At 39.3% G+C, this 17,439-nt stretch overlaps 1 protein-coding gene across 1 annotated transcript; it reads right to left on the bottom strand.

Annotated features, from left to right (window-relative positions):
• Positions 1-5,834: 5,834 nt before the first annotated feature.
• Positions 5,835-17,113, bottom strand: LOC113078264 (basic proline-rich protein-like). Its single transcript, XM_026250593.1, has 6 exons — positions 16,881-17,113; positions 11,815-12,144; positions 10,990-11,328; positions 10,467-10,586; positions 10,288-10,328; positions 5,835-9,558 (listed from the first exon to the last, which is right to left on the bottom strand). The coding sequence occupies exons 1-6, from the start codon at positions 16,999-17,001 to the stop codon at positions 7,180-7,182; spliced, it is 3,330 nt and encodes a 1,109-aa protein (XP_026106378.1). The 5' UTR covers positions 17,002-17,113; the 3' UTR covers positions 5,835-7,179.
• Positions 17,114-17,439: the final 326 nt, after the last annotated feature.

Genomic DNA, 17,439 nt, shown 5'->3' with positions numbered 1-17,439 from the left:
TTTAAGTCTAATGGCACTAGGTAGGTGTGTGTGACATTAATAATTAATTCTGGAAATTAATATAGTTAAATTTATTAAATAAATTAGAATTATTAGTTTTATTACAGACAAAATTGAATTATGTTTCTCTTTTAGTCTTCTTTGTTGGCCTTGACAACGACTAAAATTGTATTGTTTCACCAAATTCAGCTCAGATCTTCAGACTCGTTTGACTCGTTGCTGTAACTGGTCAGACTTTTTCCTTCTCAAAAAATCCTAGTGACTTTCATTATCTGAGCAATGAAGGTCTTACACTTAAGGTCCACTAGAGGGGAGACAGGATTTCTGTTTATGTAAGTTTAAATGACAGATAAATACATTAATTTCATGTGTACTACCATGAATATGCCATATCTGTGTAACACAGGTTCTTCAATGATAGATGGGGTGGTAGGGGGGTATACCTTAGCTCAATGATAGCTGTATAATATAAAACAACATTAACTACTGCAGCTGGTACCAAATAAAAATGATTAAGTTTTGGAAAAACTGCAAGTCAAATGTACTTGCACAAATGACTTGCTGTTACATAATACCCCATATGCGTTGTTGGGGACGTTTTCCACTAGGGGGTAAAGTTGAGTCTTATTTTGGCCACAACTTTCTCTGTGTTGCAGCTAATGGAATGATTGGTGACAAATCTTATTTTGACACTTATTTTGGGGGAAAACCACAAACAATCAAGAATGCATGATTATGTTTCATGGCTTTGCAATCAAAAATGTAATTATAATGGAAGTCAGTGAAAAAAAAACATCCACCAACAATAAATTAGGTGAAAACTTTTTTATCTAATGCTTATAGCAGTTTAATTGAGTGAATGTTTTCATCCCGAACATAACGAAAGGGTAGTGAATTTGAACAATGCACAAGGGATACATAATAATTTTTATTTGGCACCAGCCGCAGTTAATGTTGACAGCTAGCAGGAGTGTGGTGGGGTGCGAGGTCTGTTTTGACCAATGGATGGAGACCTCAAGGCAGTGGCCTTAATGCTTATCTGAAGATTTGTCTTTATAGATTACAGTTTACATTGTACTTGCTGAAGTACACCTCTGCATGCAGACACCCAACTGTACAAATTCATTTATAGATTTAAAACTCAGTCCTGAACCGGGAGAACCATGTTCTGCAGAGTTCAGTTCCAACACACTTGCTTGGACATTGCTACTGATCCTGAAGACCTTGCTTAGCTTAGGTGTGTTTATTTGGGGTATCTAAACTTTGCAGGACACTGGCCATCTAGGAGGAGGACTGAGAGTCCTGACATTAGCATTTACATTCAGTGCATGTGATTTATCAACACTGAGTACATCTTAAAATGTACAGCTCATGAAAAATAAAAGTTCTAGATGGACAAACATTAAATGCATAAACCAGTGTGAATAAAAAAATATATTAAAATACATTTGGAGGTAGGTTGAAAAAGCCAGAATGGGAAGTTTTAAGTACAGCTTGAAGTGTGAAGTTTATTCGTGTACACAGATATGGCATATTCATGGTAGTACACATGAAATTAATGTATTTATTTGCCATTTTACGTAAATAGAAATCCTGTCTCCCCCTCTAGTGGACATTAAGTGTAAGACCTTCATTGCTCAGATAATGAAAGTCACTAGGATTTTTTGAGAAAGAAATTTGGTGAAACATTAAAATTTTAGTCGTTGTCAATTACTCTCATAATAAATGATAATGTTCAAATATATGTTGGCTTTCTCAAGGCCAACAAAGAAGACTAAAAGAAAAACCATTCAATTTAGTATGTAATAAAACGAATATTACTAATTTATTTCATAAATTTAACTATAGTAATTTTCCCAATTAATTATTAATGTCACACACACACCTACCTATTGCCTTTTGACTTAAAAGATGAGAGTGGTAAATGTTACAGACATATTATCATGGAACTGTTCAGTCTATTATTGATTTTTATTTCCTCTTCACTTTTATCCAAGGAGACAAAACTATTTGCACTGTATTTACAGTGGGACAATATTCATACAATACTATAACCTAGAAATAATTTAAAGGCGTGACTTGCAAGTCACAGCAGCACGAATTATGTGCGCAGCAACATCTGACTCAAATATTATGTTAATTAACAGTGAGCGGTGGTTTCAGACACTACTCTTATAAGACTCTTATTCTGAAAGAATGTAAGCTCGAGTTGAAGGCGGAGCGATCCGACCAATCAGATGAAAGGAGCGTTTCAGCTCCGCCCACAAGTGCGAATGAAATATTGAAGCCATAAGCCGTTTTTTAAACCCAAAACGACAAAATGAGAAATCAAGTCAAAAACTCATTTTCCGTTTGTTAACCTAGATGGAATAACGAATAAACGAGCCATTTTTCCATTTCTCGTTATTTAATTCATGTTCTCTCACTTGAATCCTCTTGAGTTTTTCGTTTTCTGTTTTTTAATTTGAAACGGATTTGGAATGGACGGAAGATACCCTGATTAATTCGGCTCAATTCCAAAAAATAAATAAATAAATAAATAAATAAATAAATAAAACAAATCACATAACATTAAAGCCTAAAATGTATTTACCTTTATTGAAAAGCACATAAAATAACTGATTTCAACATTTACAGTGAATCAGGGAATCAGGGTAAATCAGGGTATCTTCCGTCCATTTCAAATCCGTTTCAAATTAAAAAACAGAAAACGAAAGACTCAAGAGGATTCAAGTGAGAGAACATGAATTAAATAACGAGAAATGGAAAAATGGCTCCTTTATTCGTTATTTCATCTAGGTTAACAAACGGAAAATGAGTTTTTGACTTGATTTTTCATTTTGTCGTTTGGGGTTTAAAAAACGGTTTATGGCTTCAATATTTCATTCGCACTTGTGGGCGGAGCTGAAACGCTCCTTTCATCTGATTGGTCGAATCGCTCCGCCTTCAACTCGGTCTTACATTCTTTCAGAATAAGAGTCTTATAAGAGTAGTGTCTGAAACCACCGCTCACTGTTAATTAACATAATATTTGAGTCAGATGTTGCTGCGCACATAATTCGTGTTCGTGCTGCTTTGACTTGCAAGTCACCATTTTAAATTATTTCTAGGTTATAGTATTGTATGAATATTGTCCCACTGTAAATACAGTGCAAATAGTTTTGTCTCCTTGGTTAAAAGTGAAGTGGAAATAAAAATCAATAATAGACTGAACAGTTCCATGATAATATGTCTGTAACATTTACCACTCTCATCTTTTAAGTCAAAAGGCACTTGGTTGGTGCATGTGACAATAATAATTAATTGGGAAAATTAATATAGTTAAATTTATGAAATAAATTAGTAATATTAGTTTTATTCCATACTAAATTGAATGGTTTTTCTTTTAGTCTTCTTTGTTGGCCTTGACAAAGCCGACATATATTTGAACATTATTATCATTTATTATGAGAGTAATTGACAACGACTAAAATTTTATTGTTTCAGCAAATTCACTCGTTTGACTCGTCGCTGTAACTGGTCAGACTTTTTCCTTCTCAAAAAATCCTAGTGACTTTCATTATCTGAGCAATGAAGGTCTTACACTTAAGGTCCACTAGAGGGGGAGACAGGATTTCTGTTTATGTAAGTTTAAATGACAGATAAATACATTAATTTCATGTGTACTACCATGAATATGCCATATCTGTGTAACACAGGTTCTTCAATGATAGATGGGGTGGTAGGGGGGTATACCTTAGCTCAATGATAGCTGTATAATATAAAACAACATTAACTACTGCAGCTGGTACCAAATAAAAATGATTAAGTTTTGGAAAAACTGCAAGTCAAATGTACTTGCACAAATGACTTGCTGTTACATAATACCCCATATGCGTTGTTGGGGACGTTTTCATCCACTAGGAGGTAAAGTTGAGTCTTATTTTGGCCACAACTTTCTCTGTGTTGCAGCTAATGGAATGATTGGTGACAAATCTTATTTTTACACTTATTTTGGGAAAATGCTTGAAATTTTTCAAAAACTCAACAGTATACTTTGGGTAAATTCACTACCCTTTTGTTATGTTTGGGATGAAAACACCCACTAAATTAAAATGCTGTAAAAATGTCTCAGATAAAAAAAAAAAAAAATTGTTTTGCATAAATCTATTAATCACCCTCAGTCCTGATCAAAACTACCAAATGTTTAAAAAGAAAATCCAAGATTTTAACTCTTTAATTACCAAGTTCATGAATTATGTCACTGATTTGGGAAGAAAAAACACACACAAAATGACATATTTTCAATATAAAAAGTAATTGTGGACTGGATATGTTTTTTACCTTTTATGACAGTCTTGGGCATGGCAAAGATTAGTAACTGTAGATTGGCTTTGATGTATTGTTAGTTTTGTGCAGCATTAGATTTTAATTTTTCTCCCTCATTTATTGTTGGTGGCTGTTTTTGTCCCATTGACTTCCATTATAACGACATTTTTTGATTGCAAAGCCATGACACCATATAATCATGCACTCTTGATTGTTGGTGGTTTTCCCTGTTGGGAAGAGGTAACATTTGTTATTTTTACAGTTGATCACTAGGTGGGACCATTAACCCTTTAGGCCTGTGCAAAAAAAAAGGCTTAGTTTCTGCCTGTATATAGAGTTATATGGAGTTTAACAGCAAATTATAATGTGTGTGTGTGTGTGTGTTTGAGAGAGAGAGAGAGAGAGAGAGTGTGAGACATGGGCTTGGTGACAAGGACAACTCCTCCCAAGTTGTTATTATTTTAAACGGGGAGGCGATGGAACAGAAGATGATACTACAAGCAGTCGATCTGTGTTTTAAACTTTATCTTTGTATATGACATCTACTAAGCCCTCTGCTCATATTTGAGAGTTTTTGGAACACACAGTCTTTAATAGTTTTTTTCTGCACACTGTCTCCTCCTTAAAAACTTTGTATTTAGTAATCAGTAAAAAACTTTTTTATTTTATTGATCATCAGTAGGTCCAGCAGTATATTTTTTGTTATTATTACTTGATTTTATGATTATTTTTTGTTTTCTTATATGTTATGTTCATTTTATTTGAAAGTTGTAATATTTGCCAAGTGTGGTAACCCATATTCGGGATTGGTGCTCTGCATTTAACCCATCCAAGTGCACACACACAGCAGTGAGAAGTGAATACAACGTGAACACACACACACACACACACACACACACACACACACACACACACAGCAGTGAGAAGTGAACACACACCCGAAGCAGTGGGCAGCTATAGATCCAGCACCTGGGGAGCAACTGGGGGTTCAGTGCCTTGCTCAAGAGCACTTCAGTCATGAGTATTGAGGGTGGAAGAGAGCGCTGTTCATTCACTCCCTCCACCTACAACTCCTGCCAACACCGGGACTCGAACCTGCGACTTAGCACATTTGTATGTTTTGATATGGATATGAATCGACACATTTGTACATCTTGAAAATGTCAGTTGTATTTTTACACATTCTTGTAAATTTAAATAAAATATTTGTGAGAAAATATGTGAGATCTTACAGTGTGTCTAAGAAATATTAGAATTCAAGGGCATATATATTTCTATACATATTAACTAATTATTACACTGTGACCCTGCAGATAAGCAGTGCTATCGTTTCAAGAGCTATTTCCAGCTCTTGAAAGAGAAGCACATTTTTTTTAAGAGGAACTGTTTTTATCTCACATCTTTTAGTTTTCGTAAACATGGCTCCAGACTATAATCTGATTATTATTATTATTATGCAAAATATTATGTTGCAGCTGAATACCATAAACAAAAATCAGCATAAATATTCTGTACTCTTATTTAGAGTGAGAACCCCTGTTTATTTACAAATACAGTATTTGCATTCAACAATGATTTTGACATTAGGGCATTTCATTTCAACAAGCCAAAATTGTGATGGATGATAAGGCAACAAAGTTGTATTCCACTGTTACCTCTGACTCCACTCAGCACCTCTTCCCCTGATGATACGCTCTGTGAGGATCGCAGCGGAGCTCAGGCCTCTGAGATAGCACACCTCCTGAAACCTGGAGGCTTTTACTCCTGGTTTGTGAAGTCGATACCAGTCAGAGCAAAGCTTTGTTCGTGGGTTGCCTCTTCAATTTTCTGAGCCATATCTAATGGTGTGTTTAAACTTTGAAGGTGTAAAAGCTCCTCCTCAGTGCAGATAAATATACATTTAGATTTACATTACATTTACCAGACACGACTTACAGTGCATTTAGGCAGATTTTTATCATGATAGGGTGGTTGTGTACACACACACTGCGGACACAAAATTATTATCAAAAACAAATTGAAAGTGAATTTTGCATAATAGGTTCCCTTTAAAATTAATTCAGCTAAAAACAATCAAATAACAGTGTTTTTTTTTCCCAAGAGGCGGAGATGTGATCAGGACAAAAACTCAATTTTAATCCACTTAACTTAATCATTCATACACTGAATTTATGTACAGTACAATATACAACTTTAAAGATTTATTAAAAACACAAAATGTGAGGCTTACTGGTTAAATAAGGTGTATATATTACAGGTGTGAATCTTCACTTGCCTCATAATTTAAATATAAAACTCACAAAGACAGAAATAATTCTGTGTCTGACCATTCAATAAAGCACAAAAAAAAAACTGAGTTCGGCATCACATGCTGTCTGGGAGAGAAGGGTTTCTGTGCACATTCTTCAGGTGTGTGTCAGTCAGTGTGAGTAAGGCACAATTAAGTAGTTCATTTATGCATGTTCCGTTCATAAAACCTAAGCCAGTATAATAAGTGTATAGGATAGTGTAAAAATCTAAGTATATTTTCCCTAAGCAAAGATGTTTCACTGATTATTACCGCAGGCATAAAAGAAGAATATCATCAGCAAAACTCGAAATAGCTTAAATAGTTTTACTGCAGAGCAATTACTCTATGCAATCACCTATAAGTGTCACTGTCATTTGATGGTGGATGTGGTGAATTAGCTGCCAGTAATCAAAATACTGTTTTTGAAGCCGTTGAAAAGGTTTTTTTTTTTTTTTTTTTGAGAATATGGTTTAAAAGAAGTGTGCTCTTATGATGACAGTGATGCTTAAATCATCTGCTCAAACTGAAAACTCCAAGATTTAAAATGTAACGAAATAATGTTTTATTTTATTATTTTGGTCTCAGTCCCCTTTAGCTGAACTCATCTGCAGGGTTTTAGCCTGATCAACGCATGCCCATTTATCAGCAGATGTCAGCAGGGTCTCAGGGTGAACAGGGGACTCCTTTATATCAACACCTAGCGGCGGGGGCTCAGGGGTAACAGGGGCGGGTACACCTATAACACCACTTGGCGGCGGGGGCTCAGGGATAACAGGGACGGGTACACCTCTAACACCACTTGGCGGAGGGGGCTCAGGGGTAACAGGGGCGGGTACACCTATAACACCACTTGGCGGCGGGGGCTCAGGGATAACAGGGACGGGTACACCTCTAACACCACTTGGCGGAGGGGGCTCAGGGGTAACAGGGGCGGGTACACCTCTAACACCACTTGGCGGCGGGGGCTCAGGGATAACAGGGGCGGGTACACCTCTAACACCACTTGGCGGAGGGGGCTCAGGGATAACAGGGACGGGTACACCTCTAACACCACTTGGCGGCGGGGGCTCAGGGATAACAGGGACGGGTACACCTCTAACACCACTTGGCGGCGGGGGCTCAGGGATAACAGGGACGGGTACACCTCTAACACCACTTGGCAGCGGGGGCTCAGGGGTAACAGGGGCGGGTACATCTCTAATACCACTTGGCGGCAGGGGCTCAGGGGCAACAGCGGAGGGTACACCTCTAACACCACTTGGCGGCGGGGGCTCAGGGGCAACAGCGGAGGGTACACCTATAACACCACTTGGCGTTGGGGGCCCAGGGGCAACAGCGGAGGGTACACCTCTAACACCACTTGGCGGCGGGGGCTCAGGGGCAACAGCGGAGGGTACACCTATAACACCACTTGGCGTTGGGGGCTCAGGGGCAAAAGCGGAGGGTACACCTCTAACACCACTTGGCAGCGGGGGCTCAGGGGTAACATGGGCGGGTACACCTCTGACACCACTTGGCGGCGGGGGCTCAGGGGTAACAGGGGCGGGTACACCTCTAACACCACTTGGCGGCGGGGGCTCAGGGGCAACATCGGAGGGTACACCTATAACACCACTTGGCGTTGGGGGCTCAGGGGTAACAGGGGCGGGTGCACCTCTAACACCACTTGGCGGCGGGTGCTCAGGGGTAACAGGGGCGGGTACATCTCTAACACCACTTGGCGGCGGGGGCTCAGGGGCAACAGCGGAGGGTACACCTCTAACACCACTTGGCGGCGGGGGCTCAGGGGCAACAGCGGAGGGTACACCTATAACACCACTTGGCGTTGGGGGCTCAGGGGCAACAGCGGAGGGTACACCTCTAACACCACTTGGCGGCGGGGGCTCAGGGGCAACAGCGGAGGGTACACCTCTAACACCACTTAGTGGCAGGGGCTCAGGGGTAACAGGGGCGGGTACACCTCTAACACCACTTGGCGGCGGGGGCTCAGGGGCAACAGCGGAGGGTACACCTATAACACCACTTGGCATTGGGGGCTCAGGGGTAAGAGGGGCGGGTACACCTCTAACACCACTTGGCGGCGGGGGCTCAGGGGCAACAGCGGAGGGTACACCTATAACACCACTTAGTGGCAGGGGCTCAGGGGTAACAGGGGCGGGTACACCTCTAACACCACTTGGCGGCGGGGGCTCAGGGGTAACAGGGACGGGTACACCTCTGACACCACTTGGCGGCGGGGGCTCAGGGGTAACAGGGGCGGGTACACCTCTAACACCACTTGGCGGCGGGGGCTCAGGGGCAACAGCGGAGGGTACACCTATAACACCACTTGGCGTTGGGGGCTCAGGGGTAACAGGGGCCGGTACGACTCTAACACCACTTGGCGGCGGGGGCTCAGGGGCAACAGCGGAGGGTACACCTCTAACACCACTTGGTGTTGGGGGCTCAGGGCTAAGAGGGGCGGATACACCTCTAACACCACTTGGTGGCGCAGGATCAGGGGCAACAGCGGAGGGTACACCTATAACACCACTTAGTGGCAGGGGCTCAGGGGTAACGGGGGCGGGTACACCTCTAACACCACTTGGCGGCAGGGGCTCAGGGGTAACAGGGGCGGGTACACCTCTAACACCACTTGGCGGCGGGGGCTCAGGGGCAACAGCGGAGGGTACCCCTATAACACCACTTAGTGGCGGGGGCTCAGGGGTAACAGGGGCGGGTACACCTCTAACAACACTTAGGGGTGGGGGCTCGGGGGTAACAGTGGCGGGTACACCTCTAACACCACTTGGCGGCGGGGGCTCAGGGATAACATTGGCGGGTACACCTCTAACACCACTTGGCGGCGGGGGCTCAGGAGCAACAGCAGATGGTACCCCTATAACACCACTTAGCGGCCGTGTCTCAGGGGTAACAGTCTGAGCTTCAGCCTCAGTAAGGTACGAATCTCCACCAATCTTCTGTAAAATAGAACACAGATACACAGAAGGTCAAACAAAATATGAATTGAGAAAAAAAAATATGATTCAGTTACACAAACACTATTTGTTTCTTTCTACAGTAAGCAACATATCTCTAAACTTTTACAATCTTTATTACCTTAGTCTACTTATAATATTGAGACCATTGTACCAGCCACAGTGGCGTCGCAAGGAATTATGGGCCCTGTGCACTGAATTTGTTATGGGGTCCCCTCAAACTCACATTCAGGTTTGTGAGTGCACAATCACGTTCAGTGAGTGGGATTACAAGCCACAGAGTCCTCTGCCAACCCCCCCCACCCGAATCCTAGTGATGGCTCTGACCAGTTGCACTGGGACATTTCAAATGATACCAAACTGTGAATATTTTGAATATATAGCAGCTCTCCAGAGGATTTATGTTTTTACTCACAGATGTCTGATCTCTACCAACTGAACAGAAAAAATCAACTGGAGATCTCCACATCAAAGAAGGAGGAACCCCAGAGCCACATCTACCTATTTTCTAACTGCCACAGAACAATGGTAGCTCAAAGCAAGCCATTTCACATTCTCAAAACAAACAAAATGACATAAAACCAGTTAGTTATTTGATTTCACTTGATGTGTATTGGAGCCTTAACAATTCTCAAAGAAGTCAGTCTGCTGTAAATGTAATTTTTTTTTTTAACGTGTTTACAGACAGATTTTGTGCACATAGTATCTTACCTTATATTGATCATTGTTCAGTGTCTTTTTTCCTGTTTGAACTATTAACAACAAAATATTACTTTGGTCGATCAGCATAAATGTACAAACTTCAACATATTTTTAAAAATTATTATTTTTTCTTTACATAATAAATCTCATTATTCCAGCTTGTTGATTAAACTGTATCCAATACTTGCCATTTTGTCTTGCTGGATTAGACCTCCAGCAGTAACAGTAAATGACACCAACAACTGCAACCAGCAGAACAGCCGCAATGGAAACAACAGCAGCTACAGCAGCAGATGAACCTGAAACAGCTAAAGAAAGACAGTCATTATTACTAGAGGTGGACTGATAAACAACTTTATTAGTACTTCTGACCAATATTTAGTAGAAAGTTGTATGACTTTTTTGATAAGGTGACATCTGGTGGGTTTGTAAGGAACAGCAGCTAAAACAGCAAAAAGACAAGCAACTTTTACCATTTCAAAATTATTGATTTAAAATTCATAATAAAAAATGGTGACAAGTGTCTGTCAGTTTGACTTGCATGTGAAGATGATAGTTTTGATCTCATTTATAATTTAATATTGAGTCAAAGCTCACTTCTACAAACAGGACACACAACAAAAACATTTACTGGGCCGATTTAAATAAACTGTATCAGTTTTCTACAACTGTTCAAGTGAAAAAGCACTGAATGACTACAATGATACTCACCAGTGACACTAACGTTGTATGTCTTTATGATACTGAATCTGCTGCTGATGATCTGTAGTTTATAAAGTCCAGAGTCTGTGTTTGTGATGTTCATGATGGTCAGAGATCCAGTCTGATGATCCAGCTTCAGTCTGTCTCTGAATCTCTCAGTTCCTTCATTACACTCAACATCTGTGCAGGTCTTATTGGGATCTCCACTGATTTGAGCGATGCGAGTGTCATTAAAATACCACATCTGTAAATCATTTGGGTTTTTTACTGCATCAGAATCTAAAGTGACAGATTCTCCCTCCTTCATTGACTTTCTCTTCATTTTATCTCGTTGAGCAGCAGAAACACCTGAAACACAAACCAACAGCTGCTGGAGGATCTTTTGGGGGAAACATCACATAAGATTAAAGAACTGAGTATAATATGTAAGTAATAAAACATGTCCTCTTGACTTCATCTGGGAAGCAACTTTCATTAACATTGTGTGCTATTAAAGAGATTTGAAACTAAATACTTTGCACTCTGGATTCCTGGTGGGAGAGGAAACACACTGACTGTGAAATAAGAGACGGATTTAAAGAGATGATCAGTAGATGGTAAATGAAAAAGATATAAATAACAAATAAAAAACTAAATGTTGTAAATCACTGAACTAAATTCACATTTAAGTATGCAAATTCCACTTTAACAGTAATGTGGTTTTGTGTAAATCATCTATATGCTGTATATAAATAAAAAATTAAATCACATCTAAATGTAACTGCAAAATGATAACTAAAAACATATTAATGACATGACTTACACATGCAAGAGTAATTTTTAAACATGACTCACCATGAACAGTAACACTAAAGATCTTTTCACTGTCGCTGCTGCTGCTGCTTATCAGGAGTTTATATTCTCCAGAGTCTGTGTTTGTGATGTTTGTGATGGTCAGAGATCCAGTCTGATTGTTCAGCTTCAGTCTGTCTCTGAATCTCTCATCACTATCTTTACACTGAACATCTGTACAGATCTTACGGAGATCTCCAGTAATTTGAGCGATGCGAATGTCATTAAAATACCATCTGATTTTCTCTTGTTGGTTTGTCTTAACATCAGTGTATAGAGTGACTGAATCTTCTTCCATCGCTGACACTTCATCAATATCAACACCAGATGCTCCTGCAGAAGAAATTAATCACTATTTTTTAACCAATTCACCATTTCATCCAAATGAATGCAGATTCTTTGAAATCGGCTCTTTTCCACCGCAGTTGACACCATTAATGCAACTCTTTGCCTTGATGAGAATACTATAATAACACACAAATGAACGGGTTCAAAAGATTACATTCCCTTGATTCTTGATACTGCATCAGTACCTAAGTGATTAAAATATGTTCTGATTGTGATAGTTGTTCATGAAGCCCGTTTGTCTTGAGTAGTCAAACATAGTTTTCCAGCATCTCCTGCGTATTTGAACAAATAACAGCAGTGACTGTATGATTTTGAAATCCATCGTCAAACTGAAGACGATTGAAGGACACACCGACAAATATTGCACATTCAGTGAAAACATTCAGTAATGCTCAGGAAAATTTTGTATAAAATCACAACTATAAAGTGACTCCCCAATATGTACATGGTCAAATGCAGCTTCCAAAAGACAAACAAACAAAAAATATATATAGTAAAATTACATTTTTTATATTTGATACAATGACACCGGTGTGTTAAGATCGTTCAGTGCGGCACAGCATCATATGCTAAATCCAAATCTGTCTTCACACTTTGGCTGGCGCTGAGTCAGAGACAGATATGTTTGTACAGCGCTGCATTATAACCTTTGAATGCAATGGCCAATCAGAAAAGTTCAGATGAGTCACAGCTGAAATGCTGTGTTTTGTTCACTTGCTCGCTGACTATACAGATGTGCGTACGAATGGAATTAATATATTTATTTCTCAGTGTAAACCTGCCTGAACTCTGGCTAGACTGAAGTGAAACTGTTCTTTGCTCTCTGTAAAATGAGAATGTAACTTACAATATTGTTAACATTAACATTAAATACAAAGTCAGTCGTATTAACAATATTTTATGGCATGACACCCATATCTGGTTTTTAAGTAAAAAGTTAGGGTTTTATGTGTAGTTAATAGATTACACTATTACTCTACTTTGCCCATCACCCATTATAGTTCAAATGACAATCGGGTGCAAAACGCATTTACAAACACATGTTTGAGAATAGGCCTAGAGATATTTCCTGATATAGTTAACATTCAACATTCTACATAGCGAGTAAATTATGGAAGCATATGGGTAGCGATATTACATTTGGAATGTAATATGCAAAATGACAATGCAATATGTAAAATGGCAATGCATTTCTGTATTAAAATGTACATTTTCCAATACATTTGTGCAACGTCTGGTGCAAAATGAAAATGAAATTACATAATTTTCATTTGACATTTCATACACTAGTTTTAATATGTAAAATGAATACAAATTTTAACGCTTTATAAGTTGCAAAATTAAAATGAAAATATATTACAGAAATGATTAGATATTTGTAACATGTTCAAGCAAAAACTGTGGCAAAATTATCATTCAAATGTTCATTTTCTTAATTGCATTTACACTCACAGTCGAGACACTTACGATTGCATTTTCATTCAATGTCCTTCAATGAATGTTTCAAAATTCAATGTGCACATTGAAAATGCATTCCGAGCTGATCACTTCTCCGCCCCCTCCCGCCCTGTCAATCACTGCGTGAACAAGGCAGGGCTTGCAGAAGGTCAGAGACTCAAGACTCAAGTGAGAGAACATGGACAAGACAGTTGGTCCGTGTACGTTTTGATTATTAAAAAAAAACGTGTACGGTACAAATCGGTTAATGGCTTCAATATTTAATTCGCACTTGTGGGCGGTGCTGAAATGCTCCTTCCATCTGATTGATCGAATCGTTCCACCTTCAGCTCAGTCTTTTCATTCTTTCAGACAAAGTCAGTGTCAGATGTTGCTGGACACATAATTCATGCTGCTGAGGCCTGGAAGTGACCCCTTTAAATTATTTCTAGGTTGTAGTATTGTATGAACATTGTCCCACTGATAAATACAGTGCAAATAGTTCTGTCTACTGTCAAAATAACGGCCTACGTTTGGAATTCAGCCATTTTCTTTTTGCTCAAATCTGCAAAACGACAATATCGTTGGCTGGCGCTCACGTATTACCGTCCGATTTGATTTCGGCAAATCAGTTCGAGCAAATGCACAAAACATACAGCTCGTAAATCCTTAGTAATCCATATGGCGTTTTATAATTCTTATTAGTAGAATTTGTATAAATATTTTTTTTTCAGTATTTTTTTTTTCCACAATTTTTTTTTTTTTTTTTTTTTTACAAAATCACAGAATAACTAAAAAAGCACCACCACCAGTCCAGTTAAAATGTTCAGTTAAAATAACTAATATGCAGTGCTTTAAGTGGGCCGGTATGCACTGGTATTCAGTACCGCCACTTCCAAATATAGTTCTTGAGCGTACCGCCACCTCTCCGTGCGCCCAGAACGTGCTTTTAGCGTACCGGTACGCTCATTTGGACATCTGTCTTAATAGAGGTTTTAATCTTTTGTCTGCGCTGCCACTTTTCAGAGCGCCCTTCACAATGCAAGCTTCCTAATTCATCCCACCGAGAGCAGAGACTACATCGTCCATACACCGTTCAGTTGAACAAGAGAAAAGCACATGCATCGTTTTTGCCGCTGTCAGTAATAACTTCAACGTGACCGGAGAAAGTGTGTGGAACGCGCACACTCGGCTCAGTAAAAATTCAAATACAGTGTACAACACTTAATATGCTTTCCTGGCTTCAGACTCAGAGTACTAAAATAGCACTGCCAGAATCAGATGACTCGCTGACTGACACTCCACCAAGCCTGAATGATATCGCTGCAGGTCATACGCAAGCTAATGAAGTAATGCAGTAGCTCTTTAAGGTAGTGTGACCAGACGTCCCGAAAAATTTGTGACAGTCCCAAAATCTAAACTGTTGTCCCGAATCCCGAATCTGGCCCTAATTGTCCCGAAAATTAAACTAAAGCAAAATCTTGAGTAGTTATTGTCTGATAAACATTAAAACTGTCTGTGGAGGTTGAGTCGTCTTGCAACCAGCCCCTGTCGGCTGCTCATTGGCTGCAGCATCTTTTCTCTAAGTTCTAAAAAAAATACAGTATTTTTATTTTTACGAATTTAGATATTCATTTATCTAATTAATCTATATGCACAAAGACAATATGACATTTTTGTCCCCTTTTTGTTTTAAAGCTTGATTAAGAGAGCGCAAGTTGCTAAAGCTGCAAGGAGGACAGTGATTCATGCCAAAGTCCTTTCAGGCAAGTCGTGTTTCCCGGCTTGACTGTTAAAAGCAGATGATTGGCTTTCCAGCGGGAGGGCCGGGACATGTGCACACAACCTTCATCTTTGCCATTACAGGTTTTGAGGATTGAGGAAGTGGCATGTCTCTTATAAACTGTCTCTGTGCAAGCGTACAGGAGTGACTGACAGTTCGTGGCACTGTGTACAAAAAATATGTTTAAGCTCATAAGCGTTAGCGTTACAGAAAGGTCTGATTTACGCACTGTTACAATAGTCATTGTTTTTTTCTTTTTCTTTTTACAATTACATTTGAGTTCATGATTTTAATGTTGTTGGTTTTTGTGGCAGACTAAAGAGTAATGACAGACGGTTGATCCTTGAATAAAAATGTGTTTAGTTAAGGTTTGAAATTCATTATCTTTTATAGGCTACGAAGTATAATATCATAAGCCCCCCATCCTGTAACCCAAGACCGCAGACACCCCCCTTACACCCCCTTATACATGATATCGCTGCAGGTCAGACGCAAGATAATGAAGTAATGCAGTAGCTCTTTCTAAGGGTATTTTTTCAAAATCCTTTTGCACATTTTAATTATGTTCAGTAGTTATTTCTAGCTCAAGCAAACCCATAAATTAATAAAAGCTATTATTATTTTTTATAAGGTCGTCTGTTGACTGATGTATATAAAATCCTTCAATATAGTTGTTATTACCCCAGGGGATGAGGGGAATCATCAAAAAATAAAATATATATATATATATATAATATAAATATGCTATAATAGAGTACCGGCACCTCTTTTGGGCCGCTTAAATCACTGCTAATATTCAAACATTCAAACATGGCTATCAATTTTATTTTTATCACTAGTGTTCTATTATTATTAAATAAATCTTGATTATAATTCTTGACTGACTGATGTTAAGAGTGTACTTTCATAGATTCAGTCTGGCGAGTAAACTAATAATGTACAAGCCAATGGCAATTCAATTGCCAATGTGTCTGTAGAGGATTGAACGTTTGGAAATATTTCAAATAAAAAGGAAAAATAAAATAAATTATAATCTTACATCATATATACAGTGCTATTGTGGCAGATATGTCACATGACAAGTATGACGAGACCCCTTTATCATGAGTGCATGACGCCCCTGGTCAGCTAGCTTCCCCACATCCCCCCCCCCCCCCACCCATGGTCATTCTATGCAAGTGTCTTACTCAGGCTTATTGCTGTGCGAAAGCAGCTGAGTGATGCGATGTTCATTATGCAGAGCAATATAGGCTTCTTCATCGCAGAATAGCCTACTGTCAATACAGAAGTACAATAGTGTTCCTGCATGATGGGCTCGTCATTGGCACAGTCGTCCGTTATGCCAGATAAACTCAGCCCTGACTCAGACGTAGACCACATCTTTTGTTGTGCACACGAGCATCCCACGCATGACAGCCTACTGTATGTAATGAAAACACGATTTTAACCTCAGAGAGATATAGAGAGATAGAGAGAGAGAGAGAGAGAAGCCTAATCTTACCATGGTCGAGAAAACACCAGAATAATAGGCACGAAACAAAGAGAAGCTTCATTTTCACCAGGTTTTCCAAATAAATTAACCATATTTTGATACATAATAATGCAATGTTGTTCCTCTTCATTAAACCCGAAGCCAATTCGATTGTGTCGTATTCTTATTAATATGGTTTTACTACGTTTTGCATTTGAGCAGTGTGTCACCGGTGAGAAAACCGAAAATCTAATTTGGTAGGCTCCTTACGCACCGCAGCGCGATGACGTGAGACGTGCAGTCACGTCCTCTAAAGGCTGTTTAAATGCTGCTTGATGGTGACAGTAGCCTACAACATAATTGGTTTCGGTCGTCTAAATTTGAAGGCTTTTGAGCAGAACTCAGAATTATGAATGTTGTTATTTATTTATTTATATTGTTATTATTATTATTATTAATATCACGTGAAACCGTGTGATCGATATGCAATAGCATGACCGTATATTAAATGAAAGGAAAATGCATTTTATTAAACTGCAGCGTTGCAGTAGATTTGACATTTTAGATGCATTATTATTCATTATGTGAA

The sequence above is a fragment of the Carassius auratus genome, unplaced genomic scaffold (genome assembly GCF_003368295.1).
Source record: "Carassius auratus strain Wakin unplaced genomic scaffold, ASM336829v1 scaf_tig00024993, whole genome shotgun sequence".
NCBI lineage: Eukaryota > Metazoa > Chordata > Actinopteri > Cypriniformes > Cyprinidae > Carassius > Carassius auratus.
The sequence above is the reverse complement of the archived record's forward strand: the minus strand, read 5'-3'. Positions and strand labels throughout refer to the sequence as shown.

Bases quoted from the DNA above. Each gene is read 5' to 3' on its own strand.
- LOC113078264 (XM_026250593.1), bottom strand. From the start codon at position 17,001: ATGAAGAGGAACAACATTGCATTATTATGTATCAAAATATGGTTAATT. The intron at 11,329-11,814 runs GTGAGTCATGTT...TTTGTGTTTCAG, and splicing joins CTTTAGTGTTACTGTTCATG to GTGTTTCTGCTGCTCAACGA. The intron at 10,329-10,466 runs GCAAGTATTGGA...TGTTGTTAATAG, and splicing joins TAATCCAGCAAGACAAAATG to TTCAAACAGGAAAAAAGACA.